Source organism: Jaminaea rosea (assembly GCF_003144245.1).
Source record: "Jaminaea rosea strain MCA 5214 unplaced genomic scaffold BDZ90scaffold_18, whole genome shotgun sequence".
Classification (NCBI taxonomy): domain Eukaryota; kingdom Fungi; phylum Basidiomycota; class Exobasidiomycetes; order Microstromatales; genus Jaminaea; species Jaminaea rosea.
In genome coordinates this window covers 1-17059 of record NW_020289992.1, presented here as the reverse complement: position 1 = coordinate 17059, position 17059 = coordinate 1, and the positions used below count along the sequence as shown (strand labels likewise).

The window sequence follows — 17059 nt, the reverse complement described above, 5'->3', positions numbered from 1 at the left end:
TTCTCTCTCGAGACTCTCCTGCCGTGTGACGTGAATCATATTCCAGTCGAAACAACGCATCATCCTCACCAACACCACGTCGCCGCCTCATGGGCTATACCCGCGCGGAGCGTTCTGCTTGTAGCACCTCGAGTACCTCCCAGAATCGATGCCGCTGGACCCCACGCCGTTCCACACCTCCCAAAGCCCCTTGGGGTCCACCTGCCTCTTTGCCTTGACAAGTCGCTGATAATTCGCCTCGCTCCCCCACAGACTCTGCTTGTACCCAGTCTCGTAGGGGCTCACCTCATTCTGGTACGCCCCGCCATCAGGCGCAAAGGCGCGGAGCATGTTCCCACTCTCCCACACGGCCTGCGTCGTAGCCTGCTGCACGGACGCGGGTGCATTGGGCGCCCACGTCGCAGAGGGGATGACGTGCCACGCACTCTCGTACCAGACGGGATTGACGGACGTGACGCCCTTGAATCCGCCAGCGAGAGGGCCGGGCGGGCCCATTAGGATCTGCACGCCGGCATTCATGCTCGAAGCGATGTGGTCGAGGGATGCCTGGACTGCATCCGCTGCTCCTTGCGGGTTGGACTTGAAGTACTTGGTGGGGATGAGTCGCGAGCTGATTTGGATGGGTGCGCCGACTTGCTCATTGAACGTGCCAAAGGTCGTACTAAAGAAGTCGTAGAAGGACGAGTACGTCTGGTACAGGGCCGCGCCCGCGTTACCGTTGAGGAGGTTCCCGCCATGCAAGAGGCCGAGCGAGACGAGTGAGTCGGCGTACGGCTTGGTGAGGCGCTTGAGCTTGGCCATGTCGCCTACGTCGGAAGGCATGGCGAGGAGCGTGAAGGATGCATTGGATGAGATGAAGCAGACACCGCCGATGCCGTTGGCGTTGAGGTCTGGCGTGATACGGGCGAGAGCGGCGAGGACTGCGTTGTTTTTGCGGTTTCCGACGCCGAGGGAGAGGGAGGGGGCAATGAGGGCGTGGATGGGCATGCGGGGCAGCGCTGCGGACGAGGGGCGGCGAGGGTTGGGTGAGAGCCAGCGAGAGTTAGCTTCGGTAGGCGTCGCGGCGCGCGGAGCGTGGTCACTCTCCGTTACTCACTCTGGTAAGTCGCCGATGCCACGACGCCGAATGTACCACCACCACCGCCGCGCAAAGAGCGGAACAGCTCCGGGTTTGAGCAGGCCGTGATCGTCTCGAGCTCGCCCGTCGGCTTCACCAAATCGATGCTCACGACGCGATCGACTCCGAGTCCATGCGCTGTCGAGAGGAAAGAGTGTCCCCCACCCAGCAGCCACCCGCCTACCGCTCCCACCTGCGGATTATCCCCGCCAACAAGCGTGCGGCCAACGCTCTCCGCAAACTCATACCCTTGCCGCCATTGCGTGCCCGCGAGGAGGGTAATTGCGTCGTACTTTTCCTTGCACCCTTTCGGCACAAAGGCCGTGTCATGAGTAGCCCCCTTGATGTTGTGCGTCCACAGCCCGAAGCCTGAATCCCCAGCAGACCGACCCTTGTAGTCGTGTCCCGTATTCTTGATCGTGGGGCGCAGGTTGTGCTGGTAGACGAAGCGAGCCCATGCCTGAATGTCTGCAGGAGAGCGAGCATCGACGAAGTAGTCTGGGATACGGCCCTGTGCGGCGAGAGGCGCGAGGAGGTCAGCGTGCCGCACAGGATTCTAGTCACGCCGCGCCGCGTACGTACCTGCCCGCACTGTCCCGCGGCGAAGGACGCCGCATCATTCCCACATTGGTCTTGGCTGTTACAGTCTTCCCACTGTGTCTGTTCAAAGGCGCCGAAATGATCAGAGCGCCACTGATCGTTGCCGTTGTTTGCCTGAAGCTCGCCGCACGCTACGGGATTGAAGGAGGGGTCTTTGGCATAGCAGACGGAGGAGATTGGGCGGGCAGAATAGAGTCGACCGGAGATGGAGGTGTTGAAGGCGGCGAGGTCGGCTGCGGAGGGGAAGCAGGGTGAGCCTTTGGCGCAATAGGTTGCATCGCGCGGGGTGAGGGTGGCGCAGAGGGCGGCGAGCGGGGTAAGTGCGAGGTACAGGGGGGCGAGGGCGAGGAGGGAGAGCATCGTGGGCGTGATGAGATGTTGCAGGGGTGGCAGGACATGGTGGGCGGGCCTGCCTCTTTATACCGCCACAAAGACGTTTTCAAAAAAATTGCACATTGAAGGGTAGCTGGGCACGCGGGCAGCAGACTATGACTGATCTATCACAAATCGATCACGCACGTCTTGATTGAACTGCAGCATGGCGCCCAGCTATTCTCCGACCCTCCAAACGTGGGGCTCCGCACCCAACCGAGCGGAGTAGCCGCATCTCGCTCGTCCCTCCCCCCGCCCACGTCCTCTGCTCCTGCATGTGCCTTGATTCAAACACCGCTGCGAGCGAGCTGAGCGTCGACGATTTGTCCGTCCCGCCTTTTTTTGATTTTGGCGAAGTCGACTTCCTTTGCTCGCTCTCCATACAACATTCAAACTTGACAGCGCTTCGTCCCTCCCCTCCATCCGCCTTGCCCACCCTTCGTAGCAGCTATCCAAGGGCTGAGCGCCTCGATGCCTCGAACGCCAGAGAGGACGAGCGGGTAGTTCACTCGATTGATCACCAAGTTGGGCGGCAGGCCCTTGAGCAACTCCGCACCCTCGCCCTCACCCTCGTCTGGCCTGAACCACGCACGCAAAATGGACGTCGGGCTTGCAAGACGGCCTGTGCAGCATCTACACTCGAGCAGCGTGACGGCCGCGCACACTCCAACGGCGCTTGCCAATCTCCTCAACTTCGCCTCTGCGCCGACGGGCAGGACGCATTGCATTGCTACACAGTCGAGCGTGAAGAGGCCTCGCGGGAGTGAACCGCACCACATGACCTGCTCAAAGTTGACTTTGCCACCCACATCCACCTCGAAGCGGAGTAGGGAATGCAACGCGGCATGATGAGCAGCTTCGTCCTGAAAGACCAGATCGATGAACCCGTACGCGTACGAGACGCCTGAACAGGAGGTTTGCGGAAAGGCGATGCGTGGCAGCTGTCGCTGATGGGGGTGTGACTGGCGGAGCAAGGACCAGATACGTCCAGCGACGGCGCGACGATACAGGTAATTGTTGGTGTTGCGCCGCGGATTCAGGGGGGCGTAGCGGATCGAGAGGGGAGGGAGAAGACGCGCATCCTCTCGCGAAAGGTGATTGGACGTGGCGTAGGTCAGGCGACCCCACAGAGGGTCATGCGACGTTGTGGCTGGCATAGCTAGGCGCGACGTGGCGTGGAGTAGTGGTAGGGCATGGATTGGCTCGTCTCACGACTCGCTCTCGAACATCATCGTCTCCTCCTTCATCTCAACCCAATAGGTACCCTCCCGCCAATTGCACCTGATCCTCGTCCTTTCCCTTCGCCCGGCCGCATATCGCCGCACTTGATAATAGTTGAAGGCCCTAATTAGGATGGGGCTAAGGACGAGGTTTGCGAAGAAAAGGGAGAGGGGGACGCGGATGGAGAGGGGGATCAACGACCAGATGATTGCAAGAGAGCGAGTGTATGCTACCTGAATAGCGCTAAGTGATTACGATGCGGAGGCCTTCAGACGAGCAAGAGACGTAGAGATGCCCAGCGAGTCCAATGTAATTCGCATGAGCAAGTTAGGTGTGCGACGCGAATCGCTGTCAGAGAGAGGTGGGCGACCGGTAGGCAATGAGCGAGCAGATAGTGGATTGGCGAAGGGGCAAGACTGAGTGAAGAAGAATACGACGCCGTTGCTTGGGTGGGCAGAAAAGCTGGAGAGTCCCGCATGCTCATCTGTTTGTGATGCCCCATATTATATGCGTCGGCCCCCTCCCTCACGGCAACGCACCCCATCCAGACGACTGCGTTGTGCGAGTCATACATTCTCTGCTGAGCGAAGTATGGCCGTTGAGAACGTTGTAGGATGAGGCAGGGGCAGCCAGACTCCATGCGGCGTATCACTGCGAGATCTGCTTCGAGATGAAAGGTGAGGAGAGTGAAGGAGGTAGAAAGCAGGAGACAAAGGATAGCGCGAGATTCAGCAAAGCGGACAATCTGCACCCAGCTGCACGCCGCTTCGTCGTGCATGGGGGACGAGGCCGTGTGCCTCTGTGCCCTCGTGCCCATGGATGAGGATCTGGGCGTGGAAAGATTCATGCAGCCGACTCGACTCCACTTCTCCTTCGCTCCTTTAGCACGATGATCCTATTCCCATGCTCACTACTTAGAGCACTCTGGATGAAAGACTACGACTGAGGAAGAGCGAACAACATGGCGAGCGTAAAACGAAGATCTGATTTTCAGCAGACGACGAGAAGGCAGGGCGGCGTTTGCTGCCAAGTCGTCTGGCCGTCCTTGTACCTGACGATGGATCCTTGTTTGGCGAGCGGTCCGTCCTAGCTCGAATCGCGCAAGACGTCTTCCTCTTCTGACTTTTCACCTAAGCAGCAGACTACGCTTGCTCTTTATCTGCGCTCTTGTTCTTCGCCGACACGCAGAACGCCATGTCTCCCGGCGCAACCCCAAGCCCGGAGAGGGTCACAATCTCCTCGTTTGGCGTCCTGCTCCCTCGACGCCGATTCACCATCACTGTTCCACAGCCCGCTCCTTCATCGAAATCAGTTACAGGTCACTCATACGAGCCATCGACTCGATTCGACCTCCGCAGCCCACCTCCATCCTCCATCACCTCTTCGCCGCCTAGACGCTCCCTCTCTCCCACAATCAGCCCTGAAAGCTCACCTCAGGGCTCTCCCTCTTTGACAAACGATGACGCCGCTGAGCTGTTTAGCGGCCAGCTCGACCTGACGATGCCCCTTCAAGAGGCTACGATCCACGAGGCCGCACGTGAGGATGACGGTGAGGCGAAGGAGGGTCCCCTCAACGTGATACACAAGGGCCGGATCGAGAGGGTCCACTACGTGGCTGCGCTACCAGTACCAGGGGACCTACTCTTCCATGTAGACGCCAGCGAGGGGGCCGTCTTCCGTCGGGCTAGGCCTCACCCAGCAGCAGAAAGAGAGGCACTGTGGCGCAGCGTCGTCCAAGGTGGATTCCTCGGCGAGGTCAGGAATGGCTATTTTTCACGTACAGCTGTCTTCCTCCCTCTCGCCTACATGGGTCAAGCTCAACGTCCCCTTCTTAGACGGGCCCACGAAGATCCACTTCTCCCATTTGAGCTCCTGGCAAACTCTCCCTACCAAGCCGAGGACAGCCACAGCGGAGGTATCGTACATGCTGGAGCGGCACGACATTTTCCTCACCAGCATGGTCACGCAAGATGGCTTCAAGTGGGCCCCAGTCGGTGAGGACGTGGGGAAGGACTGGAGTGCCCTGTTACGGCCGTTGGGAGTCGTAGCCTCGGAGACGATGCAGGATCCGCTCCCCTACGTCGGCGCAGAATGCCATGGTCTGCTGGTTGGAATGGGCGTACGTCTTCGTCTGGATGGGAGCAGTTGCAGGCTCACCCACAGCATGAGAGAGGGTTGGAGCATCATCGACGTACCAGGCGATGCGTGCACATGGGCGGAATGGGCCACATTCCAGCTCATCGCAGAATGTAGGCCGCGTGCGGAGGTCAAACTCCCTCATCAAGACCCCAACGGCTTCCCATACGACATCATCTTGTATGCCAACGAGACGGGAGGCATCCGCAAGAAGGACGGCAAGCCTTCTCGAGCCTTGTACAAAGAGACCTACTACGCTCTTCGCACGCGCGATGTTACCAGGCCGATCGGGCCGCAGTCACGCGACAAGAAGAGGCTACACGACGTTGCGCCGGAATGGATGGTCTTTTTCCTCCTCAACCTCGTCGCTCTCTCCCGCGGTTGCAAGGATGTGGAGCTCTTCAAGCCCGGAGGCTCAATTTTGGCGCAAGCAGCGAGGAGGATTGACCTGCAGGCGTCAGTTGCTGCTGGCCCGCCAACGATGGAGCGCAGCATGAGCTTGTGACCTTGATGAATACTCTCTCGACTTTCTCTCTCTCTTTTTGGACATCTTCGACTCCACTCGCTTTGTCACACTTCAACGCAGACAAAGCTCAGCTTCTCCCTCCATCTCGGGACTCGATCGATGGCAGGTAGAAGGGATGTGGATGGTCATTGAAAGCGTGAACGAGTATACAGCCAGGGTTTTGAGAGAGAGGGGGAAAGGGCGAGCGGGCTTTGAAGGGTGGGAGGCGTTATGCAGGCAGAGAAGGGAGGGCTGCACGCAGGCAGAGAAGGGAGATTGCTCCCCTGTGGATGCTTTCTATGCTGCGCAGAGCGAGAGAGGGAGCAAGGGTCAATGGACAGGTGTAGGGCAAAGGCATGACGGTAACCTCGACTCACCTTGTGGCCTTGCGCATCACGCCCTGCTTCCTCTACAAGCTCTCCATCCCCTACGCCGCCGACGTTGCCTGCCTAACTTGCCGCTCAGTCCTCCTCACGCAAAGCAGCGGTAGAGCTGTCGAGCTCCAGGTGCTGCAGCTGGTCGCAAAGGGATGTCGAAGCCGTAGAGAAAGCGGTGGAAGGGTCGACGCGAGACTCGCAGACCTCGACGGCAAAGTACTGCTCTTCGGCTGCTGGATCGAGGGTTGGCTTGGCGACCGCGTAGCAGATATCCTCACGTCGTAAGAGTAGGTCATTGGCATTGGCGTCCAGCTTGTAGTACGGGATCGAGTAGATGTCTACCTTCCACAAGGACTTCAACAAGTCGAAAACTATGAGCTCTTCCTGTACAAGATCAGAGGGTCGGCCCGGCTTAATCACTGCCAGCATTGCAACATAGTTGTCACCATCGGAGCGGGCGCGGGTCTCCCCAAGTGGCAAGCGCAGGTAGTAGCGAGTGCCGTCGTCGGCGCAATGGATCCTCCAGATCATGAAGTTCATGGCGTGAGAGAAGGCGGCGAGAGAGTGCGAGGTAGGAGCGGATGGTGTGGGGAGGAGGGGAAGGAGGGCGGAGTAAGAGACTCGAGCTCATTGCGACGAGCGGCCAACCAGTGAGCTCTTGGAGGGGAGGATCGCCCGCCGCAGGAAGCGCCTCGCTAGGTACTCGTGCGGTGAAATGGCTGCCACTTTACTCTCCAAGACGGCCATCTCTCGCCGAGCAATATTGAAGACAAGCAGAAGCAGCCAAGGGCACGAGTACCTAGCTTTGCGCTTTCGCCCCGCCCCGCATGTACGTGGGGGCAAGACTGGTTGGTGCCTGCAGGTCCGACGACGACTTTGCCCCGCACGGCGCACGGGCCTGCAAAAACACAAACCAATCACGCCTCTCCACTCTGTTCCTGCGGAGCGGGCGAGTCGCTCCTTTCCTTCGCTCCTTTCGCCAGTCAACCATCCTTGAGCATCGAACATCAACGAACAGCGAGCAACGGCAGACTCGCTCCGCCTGATCACCATTCGCGTTGCTCGCACCCTCTTTCTGTTGCTTGCACCCCACCGCAATCACCTCGTCAGGCATCGCTCGCCCGCTCGCTCACCCGCCGACTCCCTCTTCTGCCGCCTTCCGATTAGCCACTACCCATCCGTGCCTGGTCTCGCTGGTGGCGCTCGGTCCGGATGCTCGCTGCCGAAGACGATGTTGGGTGAGCGTCGCTGAGCGAGGCAGCAAGCGAGCGACAGTGCCGACCCATCTAATCATGCTCTCGCCCACCACTCGCCCGCCAAGACCTTCCTTTGCCGTCTTCTAATCTTCCACTGATGGTGACACGACCATCGTGATACAGATGTTCAATGCCGCTGGGCGGTGATGAGGCTGAGCAGTTTGAGCGAGCGTCCCCAAACAGGGTGGGTCGACGCTGGTTCTGGTCGACGCATCCTCGAGGACGAATGGTATAAGAAGGCTTTTCGTCGCCCCCCCTCTTCGAACTTTTTGTCCATCCCTCAGAGCTTTGACTTCCTTGAGCTCTTCACCAACCCACCCAACCAGCCTACTCTCGCCCACCTCGACTCGCATCAAGAAGCAGCCCACCCTACCCACCTCGACCCTCTTACCTCACCTCGTCCTCCTCGGCCACACTCGTCATCGTCTACGACAACGCTCTCTACCCCTCGCGCCGCATCGACATCAACACGCCTCACCCAGGTCTCGAGCCTAGCCGTCGTCATTATGGCCATGCTCCTACCCCCTGCGCGCCTTCGTCGTCATCATCATCATCAAGCCTTATACCCCGGCCAAGGTCCAGTTCTACACGTACCCTACTCAGCAAGATCGATGCGAGTGTCGTACCCATTAGGAGGTGAGCATACTGCCTCGAGCCCATGCTACCATCCCATGTCGCTGACATCCCATGTCGCTGACATCCTCCCTCCTCACTATCACGTGAACTTCGCCTCAGCCTACCCGTCATGGTACAAGGTCAAGGTCAAGGCCGAGAGAAGTTCGTCTCGTACCTCCTTGACCTTACCGGACGTAGCACAACGGATCATAGATCATAGCGTCCCTTCACTGGATTATGGAGGTAAGTAGACTTGGTCTTTCCCCTCGCGTGTCAAGCTTCGGTGTCGCTGACTTGCTACCCTCCCTGCCTCGCTCGCGCACAGCTTCACCTTCGTACAGCCCTCACCGTGGCGTATCACCACGGTCTGAGCGCAGGCTAGTCTAGCCGAACCAAAGCTCAACAGCTTCGACATGGCCGTCGAGGGCATCGACAAATTCTCGGTCACTTCAAGCCTATTTACTCAGCGTCCCTTTGCGAGCGCTGGTCCCTCCCGCTCCTCCGCCGCCACTTCCTCCGCCTTCCAGGCCACCCTCTCAACTACTGCCTCGAGGAGCATGTCCGGCAGCGCCCTCTGCCAGTCGACGCACAGCTCCGACGACGACGACGATCCGACGACCCGACGAACGACGACGACAATGACGCCATCTTCGCAGAAGGTCCTCTGAACATCCTGTTTGAGGACAAAGTCGACAAAGTCAGGTACGTCGACGAGCTCCCCATCGTCGAGTCCTCCGCCTCCGCGCAGCCATAGCCAGGGGCACGTCACGGCCTCGACCTGCTCAAGAGGGTCGTCTACCGCCTCGCTGAGCCAAGCTTAGAGGAGCGGGTAGGGATCTGGCGCCAGATGCGTCGTGGCTTCGAGGGTCACGTCGTTGATGGCTGCTTGCAGGTGGTGCTGTCCCCGTCGCTGCCCTTGCTCGAGGTCAAGCTCGGCGTGCCCTTTGCCGACGGACCTGCGAGGCTGAAGCTCCTTGGCCGCCCAGACACGAAGCTTCCGCCCCAACCAAGGTCGGCCACACCTGAGGCCTCATTCATGATACGCCACTATCAGGTCGTGGTCGAGAATATGACTGTCCAGCGGGCAATGCAGAATTGGTACGACTGGACGCCGGGTGGTAAAGACGCGTAGACCTCGACTGTTTCAGTCGCGCCCTCACGACGAGGAAGCATGCGCTCTTCTACATGCTGTGCCTCGCGCCGTTCTACATTCGATCGGCCAAGGATGCGGAGCACCTCCTAAATGCTCGCCCGGCTCTGAATGCCCACGCCTGCAACTCGACGGGGACCTGCTTGCGCGTCGTCAAGTACGTATCGCTTCTCGACAGCCGCCGCTCATTGCTGGTCTTCTACGTGGGCATCGCCTACGGCCTGTCGGTCGCTGAGAGCTCAAAGCAGCACGCGCGAGAGATCATTGTGCTGCGCTGGGCTGGCGAGGAGGACGACCAGGGGAGGTTCCAGAGGCAGTCTTAGAAGCAACCGGACCTCTACAGGCACAAGGTCGAGGGCGAATGGTCCTTTGTGCTGACGAGGGGGCCGGAGGGGCTGGGCGTAGAGGCGATGGCTGCGTGGCTGGTGCGCGTCTGTGGGCCGCTGGAGCTGGAGGACGGGTACACCTTGAAGGACTTTGGGTGCCGCCTCTGCCTGACTGGCGAGGACCGTTGCAGGTACCTCATCAGGATGGTAGAGGCGTACCACGAGCACATCGGGTGTGCCTTCTTCCGTTGCGTCGCTTCTGCTCGCAACTATCCGTCGACCAACCTCTTCAATGGGGCTTGGTTTGACCACCGCGAGCTCGAAGGGGGCAACAGCGCGCCGCCCGCTGTGCCCTTCAAGACGCTACACGGCTCGCTGGCCAAGAGGCAGGATAGGCGGGCGCTCCAGCAGGTGGCGGCGGAGGAGGCGGCGGAGAGGTACGACGAGGCGAGGGCAAAAATCGACGCCCCCTCAATTCCGTCGTCCTTCCTCTCAAACCCCAGGACGCGCGCCAGGCTCTTCGCCGGCCGTTTCACGGGCCTCCATCCTCTCCCTGGTCCCGCGCGACCTCCTGGCCGCGGCAATCGCACTCGCCCGGGCCCAACGACAGCAGCAGCCCAGCAAGCACAAGGAAGCTGTGATCTACGAAGAGCTGATGAAGGAGGCGCTCATCGAGCCAGCTCCCGAAGAGGAGCCAATCTTCAACTTTCTCCCTTCTCGCGTGCGTCCCCCCGCGCCACGCATCGAAGATGGCCTCACCTTGTCCGTCGACGGCGTCTTCAATGAGACGTGTGTGCTGGCTCCCCCGATCAGGCAGCCAGGTGTGGTGGAGCAGCGCTTTTGGCAGGTGGTCCGGCGGCACCCCTATGGCTCTTCTGAGCCGAGCCAGCCGGAGCAGGCAGCAGCGCAAAGCGTCGGCGAGGAGGCGGCATCATCATCTGTGTTGCGCATGCCTCCTCCCGCGCACCCTCAACAGACGCGCCCTGCTGCCTTCCGCCGACCTCAGGCGCCATCGACCACCATCTTCTATCCTCCCTCATCTCCTCCTCCTCCTCCTCATCATCAAGGCGTGGGGTCCGTCAGAGACCAGGCTCCGTGGAGCAACATGTTCCGGCGCTCGGACCGGGTCGTCTCCCCCGCTGCCTCTCGCGAGCTATCAGAGACTTCCGCTGGCAGTGGCACTCGTGGGGCTTCTTCAGCAGCCCGTCGGTCCTCGTCGCCCGGCCCTATGGCAGCGGCGGCCTCACTGAGCCAGGGGCTCAACTTTGGGAGAGACGCGGGAGCTCAGCCTGGCTCGCAGCTGCTCAGAGACGCGGACATCTTCGCAGTCTCCCAGCTCAACCGAGAGCAGCTGGCGAGGGAGCAGCGGGAAAGGCTGGAGCGCGAGGTGGAGGAGGAAATGGCAAAATCCGCAGCAGAGGAGGCGCGACGCCATTGCGAGGAGCCAGCGAGCGGAGGAGGAGCGAGCTGCGGCGGAGGAGAAGGAACGCGTTGAGAGGGAGCAAAGGGAGGAGAGAGAGCGAGCCGCAGATGCGGAGCGAGCCGCTCGCGTAGGCGATGAGGAGGAGGATGTTGAAATGAGGGGTCAAGGCAGCGGGAAAGGAAAAGAGCGCGAGATGGATGTTGAAGGTCAGTACGCTCTGCACCTACTCGCCTCGCACATCTACTGACCATCTACACACCCTTTCGCAGGCTCGGCGCAGAGCAGAGGACGCCGCGCGGCATCGGCGTCAGCATCGATCCTGGTGGAGGAGACGCCGCCGGCCACGCCGACTCCTCGCTCCTATTTCTCAACGCCTTGGGAGGAAGTCGCCCCCGGCTTGGTCGACCTGCCGGATCAGCCGCGGGCTTTCAAGGCTCGCCGCGACTTTGGCAAGATCCGGGAGCTGCGCGAGGCTATGGTGAACTCGCGCTCAAGGCAAGCGCTGGAGGAGATTACCGGCGAGTGGGGGTCGGCGCACCTCGAGGAGTACCCGTCGGCAGAGGCGCTCGAGGAGCTGGAGAGGAGGCTGGACACGCCCGGTGGGAGGATGCTCTTGGCAGATTTGGAGGCGGCCTGCCATATCGCCAAAGTCGAGATCGTCTACCGCGCAGATATTGGCCGAAAATCTGCCATGGACTCGGAGCTCTTCCTCCAGTCGCTGACGACTCGAGAGCTCGCGCTGTGGATCATCTGGAGGATGGCCTGCCCGGCGCTCCACTACATCCGCTGCGCTGAGGACGCCAAGGACCTCCTCGTGGCCCGCCCCGACCTCGACGCCCGCCTTGCACACTGCTCTGGCACTTACGGATTCTTCGTCAAGTGCAAAGCTCCTCACCCTGCTGCCCCCGCCCCCTCCCCCTTCTTCAAGTACTTTGGAGAAGGCGAAGACATCGCGGCGCACACAGCAGCACGGGGAGGAGATGCGCGGCATCGAGCGTGCGCAGAGGAGCAGCAACCCCGGCAGCGTCAAAGCGGCCACCTCTTCTTGGGGCTATCAGGAGCAGGTGGAGGACTAGTGGGCCATCGTGGCGACGAGGGGCCCGGTGGGCGCGGCGCTCGCTCACTGGCGCTCCCTTCGAAGGGGGGCGTATTCGCGCCGGCAAACCGGTACGCCCCGAAGCTGGGCTTCGCTGACACCTCGAGGGCACCCTCAAACATCAATTGCCGAAAGAGGACAAGCAGCCCAGCAAAGGGACCAGTAAGCCGTCTTTAACAAGGCCCTCAAGGGAGAGAGACCCAACTTCACCGCCTGCCTCTTTTCGCCCGCCGCTCACCGCCTCGCCGCCAGGAGCCACGACGAAGACGACGACGACGACGACCCCATCGAGGGCTCCTCCGCGCACGCCCCTCAAGGACCTCGCGACTCCGCTGATCCTATCGCAGACAGCGAAGAGGACGAGGATGAAGCAGTTGAGGTCAACATCAATGTCGACGTTGACAACGAGATCGACTTTGTGCGATATACCGATCATCTGCCGGCGAGCAGGCCGTTCGAGGTCGTAGAGGACGAGAGGACAATCTGGCGGCGGGTAGACATCTCGGCGGGGGAGACAGGAAGACGATGTGGGAGTACCTGTTGCAAGGCGGATTTGGAGGCAGGGTCGACGGTGGCATCTTCAAAGTGAAAGTCTCGCCTGAGCTTCCGACTTTCGAGGTCAAGCTCAATACGCATTTGCGAGATGGGCCAGCGACCCTTCGCTTCAGCCACGCTGGGTACGGAGTGGAGAGGGTGCAACCACGAGCGGCCAGCGCGGAGGCCTCATACATGCTCGGGTTGTTCATGGTGCAGGTGGATAACGAGGACAACGCAGTCGAGATGTGGGCGCCAGAGGCAGAAGACGTCGGCCCTCAGTGGAGCGCTTTGATGCACCCCTTGGCGCACGTCGCATCCATTGCGCGCAAGGAGCATCTCATCTTCACGGACGGGTGGGACGACTTGGCAGGGACGGGGGTGAAGCTGGCAGACGGAGGCTGCAGATATCGGCTACGACCGAGTCCGCAGGGCAGGGCGTGGAGCATCGTGGATTTGCCGGGCACCGCCTACGACTGGTGCGGATACGGCAGATTCGTCATGCCAACGGACAAGACGCTGGTCGCGGAGGTCAAGATCGACCACCTCAGCGAGGATGGAAATCCACAGGTGAGCATTCTCAGACCCATCTGCTCACGAGGCGGCGACGCTGACGTAAATTTTTTGACCCTGCGCCGCAGAATATCATCTTCACGCTGCCTTAGCGTAGGTGCATGCCCCTGCATGTACTCTACCCTGCGCAAGCGAGGGGATGTCAAGGATGTCGGCGTCAAGGAGAGGAAGTCAGCCGTAGGCCCCGTCCCGGAAAGGATGGTTGTCTACCTGCACAACGTCTTTCTCCTCATGCGCAGCATTTGAGGTGCCGATGGGGCCTCTGCCTACGTCACGCCCATCGCGCAGCGTAACAGGCAGCCACGCCCACAATAAGCACAACCATCCAGCCAGCCGCGCCTACGCCTCTCTGCTCAATCGCAAAGGCACCGACGGCGGCAGTCCCCTCTCAGCGAGAGCAGCAGCAGGCCCCAACGCAGCGCACAGAATACATAGCCTCGAGCATCCGCACAACACCGTCGCCCGGCACGATAAGCACTCTCCAATCTCGATGCCAGACGTCTCGTCAGCGGCAGTAGGGGCAGCTTCTCTACCCTCTTCTCAAGCGTTCGTTCCCTTGTCGTCCCCCTCCATTCATACCACGCCCTCGCGTGACGGGCATCTTCGGTACGCTCTCGAGTTTCTCCTTCTGTAAGAGATTACAACTACGAAGGAGTGACGTGAACCACCATCCCCCTTTCGCACGCAAGCTTCCGATTGGCTACTAGTCTGCGACACGCCGGGAACGTCAACGACCAAAGGAGAATCGAGAATATGACCACAGCTCCACCTCGTCACTGCTCGCATGAGCTCGGAAATCAGCCAAGCGCTATCACGACTCTTGCGCATCTGCCGTTCCCATCATCCCCCACCATCCCACAGTGACTGTCTTTGCATAGGTGCAGGCTTTCAAGCGTCGCGCGTCAGAAGCACGACAGGCGGGCTCTCCAATCCAGCGCTCTTCTTGTCCTCCACAGAGGGCGACTCCGCCTGTAGAGTCTCGCGACCAGCCGTAAGGTACAAGTCTACGTCGGTGCTGGCGAAGTGTCTCGCAGCGACCCCGTGGGCGAAGAGCTCGTCGAGATCGGCGGTCGTCCGTCCTTTCGTCTCCGGCAAACGGAAGACGCACCAAATGAGAATAAGGGTGCAAGTGCCCAAATACAGGAAGCCAGCCTTGCTGCCCCAGTTCCAAGCGTCGGGCGATAGCATACGTGGCGTCAAGGTGTTGGTGATGAGGCCAGTCAAGACATATGCCAGTCGGGCAAGGGAGATGGACTTGGCGCGCAGTCGAGCGGAAGGGATCTCCGATACGATACAATAGCAGATTGGTCCGATGGTGAAGTTGTAAAAGAGGGCGAAGCTGATGAGGAGGGCGCCGGTTGCCCAGGACACATTTGTGCCGCGGAAACAACCGAGGATCCCGAGCACAAGGCAATGCGCACAGCAGAGGGCAGCGCCAACAATGTACATCCCTCGGCGGCCGAAGCGCTTTGTGAGGAACCACGAGGAGACGGTGCCAATCATGTATGTCGTGTTCATCACGATGTTGAGGTCGAAGGCAGCGGTTGCGTCGAGGCCTGCGGACTCGAAGAAGGTGACCGCAAACGACATCAAGGGGTTGCCGCACCACCATTGAAGGGCGTAGGCGACGCATACGATCTCCGTGCGACGGCGAGCGCTTCCACGGAAGCATTCGAGGTAGGACGAGCCCTTCTGCTCTGCCTTCTCAAGTGCTTCCGTGTGGCGAATGAACTCGATTTGATTGTCGACGTGGTCGACTGTAGCGTTCCGAGGCTTGAGGAATTCCAATGCCTTGGCTGCCTCGTCGACGCGCTCCTTTCGCACAAGGAACCAGGGCGATTCTGGCGCGAAGTAAGCGACGACCAGCAGAGGCAGAGGCCAGACCCATTGAAGGACAAAGGGAAGGCGCCAAGACCATTGGCCCTCGATGTGAAGACAGGCTCGGACGACAATCGAGGAGAGGAAGATGCCTAGGCCCCAGCAGAAGCACACGAAAGATGTCAAGTAGGGTCGCAGCATGACAGGGCAGATCTCTGCCGCGTAGGCGGTCGTCAAGGTCTGGAATATGCCCCATGGCACACCCATGAGGATCTCCCCGACGGAAAGCTGCGGCAGCGTCTTCGCAAAGACGGGCGCGAAGATGGTTATGGCCATGACGAGCATCGCCCCCATGTAAGTGCGACGGTAGCCAATCTTATCCGAGAGCCAGCCATTCAGGAAAAGGCCGGCGACCTCGCCGACGAGGGCTGAGTTGGACAAACCGGTCTGCCACGGGGCCGTGATCACTTTCTGGCCATCAACGATGGCAGTTCCAAACGTGTCCTTGAAGGTCGCCTGTCCGTAGAAAGAATTGATGACGACTACGTCGTAGCCTTCCATGACAAGGGCGAAGGACAGGCCCATGGAGAAGAGGGCGGCTTTCCAGTGAGTACGGAAGGCGGCGACGACGCTGAGGTCCCGCTTCTCGTCCTGTGCAGCTTGGCGAGCCCTGTCCACGACCTCGTCGTAGTGACCGCCGAGCTGATGCTTGATCTCCTGCTCTTCGCTGGCTGCTACGGTTACTGCTGGAGGAGTCATCGTGTCGCGCGCTGGCTGTTGATGGGCTCATCATGGATGCCCTTCGGCGTGCCCACCTTTAAAAGCTTTTCTACCCACGGGTCAAGCCGCTCGTGAAGGATTGCCGAGTAGCGCAGCGGTGACGAACGGGATTCAGCACGGGGTTGCGTGTCTGAGGAGATGAGTGATATGAGCGTGTGCGAAATCCAGCGGCTTGCGTCCATCGCAAAGCAAGCGTCGCACCCGCACGACGCAATCTGAGACCAGCTTCGTGCGGGGCTCCGCACCGCCGCCAGATAGTGGCGCTTGAGCGGAGTTCAGATCGGAGTGCTAAAGTAGCACGCAGAAGCGAGGCCAGCGGACTGCGGGGTACCCGCAAAAATCAGAGGACCGATCCGCGAGTTGCTGTCCCTTTTGCGCGAATTGCATTTCGCCCCTTTTACGCTCGCATTAGCGCAATCTCAGGCTCATCGACGGTCGCTGCCGTCGACGCGAGCTCCATAAGCAGAAGAAAGCCGAACGCAGGACGAGAATTCCGAGCACCTGACGACAAGCCCGAGCGACTTTCCCGCCCTCGTCGTCCCGTTGGCGGTCAGCGTCATGTCTCCGACTCTTGACGTCGAGTGACCAGGAGAAGGAGAAGGACCACTCGAGCTGCAAATGCCCGCGGTAGCATCGGCCCTCGAGAATAGGGCCGGGCGAACCTGAAGAGCTCCCGGCGGGGCCCTGGTCACAAAAACGACGTGACCGCCGGACGGGCTGACCATTTGGGAGTACACCTTGTGAGCGAGTCGACGTGGTGTAGCCGAGGCCACTTGAGCTCGTGTGACGAGATACTTCGTCTTGACCTCCGTCCCATCAGGACGGACAACCAATGGCCTGCACTTGTACGAAGCCGATGGATCCGACATTCCCGTGTACCAGGTTCTTGGCTATCTTGCTCAGCGAGATCCCCCTCGTCGCGAATATCTTAGGCGCCATATTCCCTTCACACCGCTCTGATCGAGAGCAACGGCCTGATCGACTCAACGAGACAAGCGATACAGGTGACAAAGGCACGGGGGAAAAAATCATAAGGCAGGTGCACATCTCTCGGGTCAAGACGAAGTGAGCTGTGCGCGTTGGTAGCCGTGATTGTGTGGTGAGAGTTGGGAAAGGGGGTGTAGGGGTGAGCTGTGCGCGTTGGTAGCCGTGATTGTGTG

The 17059-nt window shown here is 60.3% G+C and overlaps 9 protein-coding genes across 9 annotated transcripts; 5 read left to right on the top strand and 4 right to left on the bottom strand.

Moving 5' to 3' along the window:
• Positions 1-29: 29 nt before the first annotated feature.
• On the bottom strand, positions 30-2077 carry BDZ90DRAFT_256321 (FAD-binding domain-containing protein; the record flags this gene model as incomplete). The annotated part of the gene is made up of 3 exons (XM_025507887.1): positions 30-998; positions 1097-1628; positions 1700-2077. 3 exons carry the CDS (start codon positions 2075-2077, stop codon positions 88-90), a joined length of 1821 nt encoding a protein of 606 aa, XP_025359286.1. The 3' UTR covers positions 30-87.
• Positions 2078-2445: 368 nt separating this feature from the next.
• On the bottom strand, positions 2446-3412 carry BDZ90DRAFT_92643 (hypothetical protein). Its single transcript, XM_025509956.1, has one exon. The coding sequence runs from the start codon at positions 3244-3246 to the stop codon at positions 2479-2481; it is 768 nt and encodes a 255-aa protein (XP_025359285.1). The 5' UTR covers positions 3247-3412; the 3' UTR covers positions 2446-2478.
• A 1092-nt stretch (positions 3413-4504) lies between these two features.
• BDZ90DRAFT_228673 (hypothetical protein) lies at positions 4505-5951 on the top strand (the record flags this gene model as incomplete). The annotated part of the gene is made up of 2 exons (XM_025504830.1): positions 4505-5065; positions 5094-5951. The coding sequence occupies 2 exons, from the start codon at positions 4505-4507 to the stop codon at positions 5949-5951; spliced, it is 1419 nt and encodes a 472-aa protein (XP_025359284.1).
• A 175-nt stretch (positions 5952-6126) lies between these two features.
• Positions 6127-6997, bottom strand: BDZ90DRAFT_92599 (hypothetical protein). Its single transcript, XM_025509955.1, has 2 exons — positions 6356-6997; positions 6127-6244 (listed from the first exon to the last, which is right to left on the bottom strand). Exon 1 carries the CDS (start codon positions 6866-6868, stop codon positions 6413-6415), a length of 456 nt encoding a protein of 151 aa, XP_025359283.1. The 5' UTR covers positions 6869-6997; the 3' UTR covers positions 6127-6244; positions 6356-6412.
• Positions 6998-7511: 514 nt separating this feature from the next.
• Positions 7512-8663, top strand: BDZ90DRAFT_92555 (hypothetical protein). The gene is made up of 4 exons (XM_025509952.1): positions 7512-7566; positions 7650-8220; positions 8320-8442; positions 8525-8663. The coding sequence occupies exons 2-4, from the start codon at positions 7731-7733 to the stop codon at positions 8584-8586; spliced, it is 675 nt and encodes a 224-aa protein (XP_025359282.1). The 5' UTR covers positions 7512-7566; positions 7650-7730; the 3' UTR covers positions 8587-8663.
• BDZ90DRAFT_282013 (hypothetical protein) lies at positions 8606-11170 on the top strand (the record flags this gene model as incomplete). The annotated part of the gene is made up of 4 exons (XM_025509416.1): positions 8606-8858; positions 8954-9297; positions 9693-10086; positions 10286-11170. The coding sequence occupies exons 1-4, from the start codon at positions 8613-8615 to the stop codon at positions 11168-11170; spliced, it is 1869 nt and encodes a 622-aa protein (XP_025359281.1). The 5' UTR covers positions 8606-8612.
• Positions 11171-11291: 121 nt separating this feature from the next.
• BDZ90DRAFT_262891 (hypothetical protein) lies at positions 11292-13393 on the top strand (the record flags this gene model as incomplete). Its single annotated transcript, XM_025508543.1, has 5 exons — positions 11292-11304; positions 11368-12265; positions 12447-12612; positions 12645-13298; positions 13370-13393. The coding sequence occupies 5 exons, from the start codon at positions 11292-11294 to the stop codon at positions 13391-13393; spliced, it is 1755 nt and encodes a 584-aa protein (XP_025359280.1).
• On the top strand, positions 13364-14062 carry BDZ90DRAFT_92595 (hypothetical protein). Its single transcript, XM_025509954.1, has one exon. The coding sequence runs from the start codon at positions 13555-13557 to the stop codon at positions 13933-13935; it is 381 nt and encodes a 126-aa protein (XP_025359279.1). The 5' UTR covers positions 13364-13554; the 3' UTR covers positions 13936-14062.
• BDZ90DRAFT_92561 (sugar transporter) lies at positions 14063-16274 on the bottom strand. The gene has a single exon (XM_025509953.1). It carries the CDS (start codon positions 15876-15878, stop codon positions 14190-14192), a length of 1689 nt encoding a protein of 562 aa, XP_025359278.1. The 5' UTR covers positions 15879-16274; the 3' UTR covers positions 14063-14189.
• Positions 16275-17059: the final 785 nt, after the last annotated feature.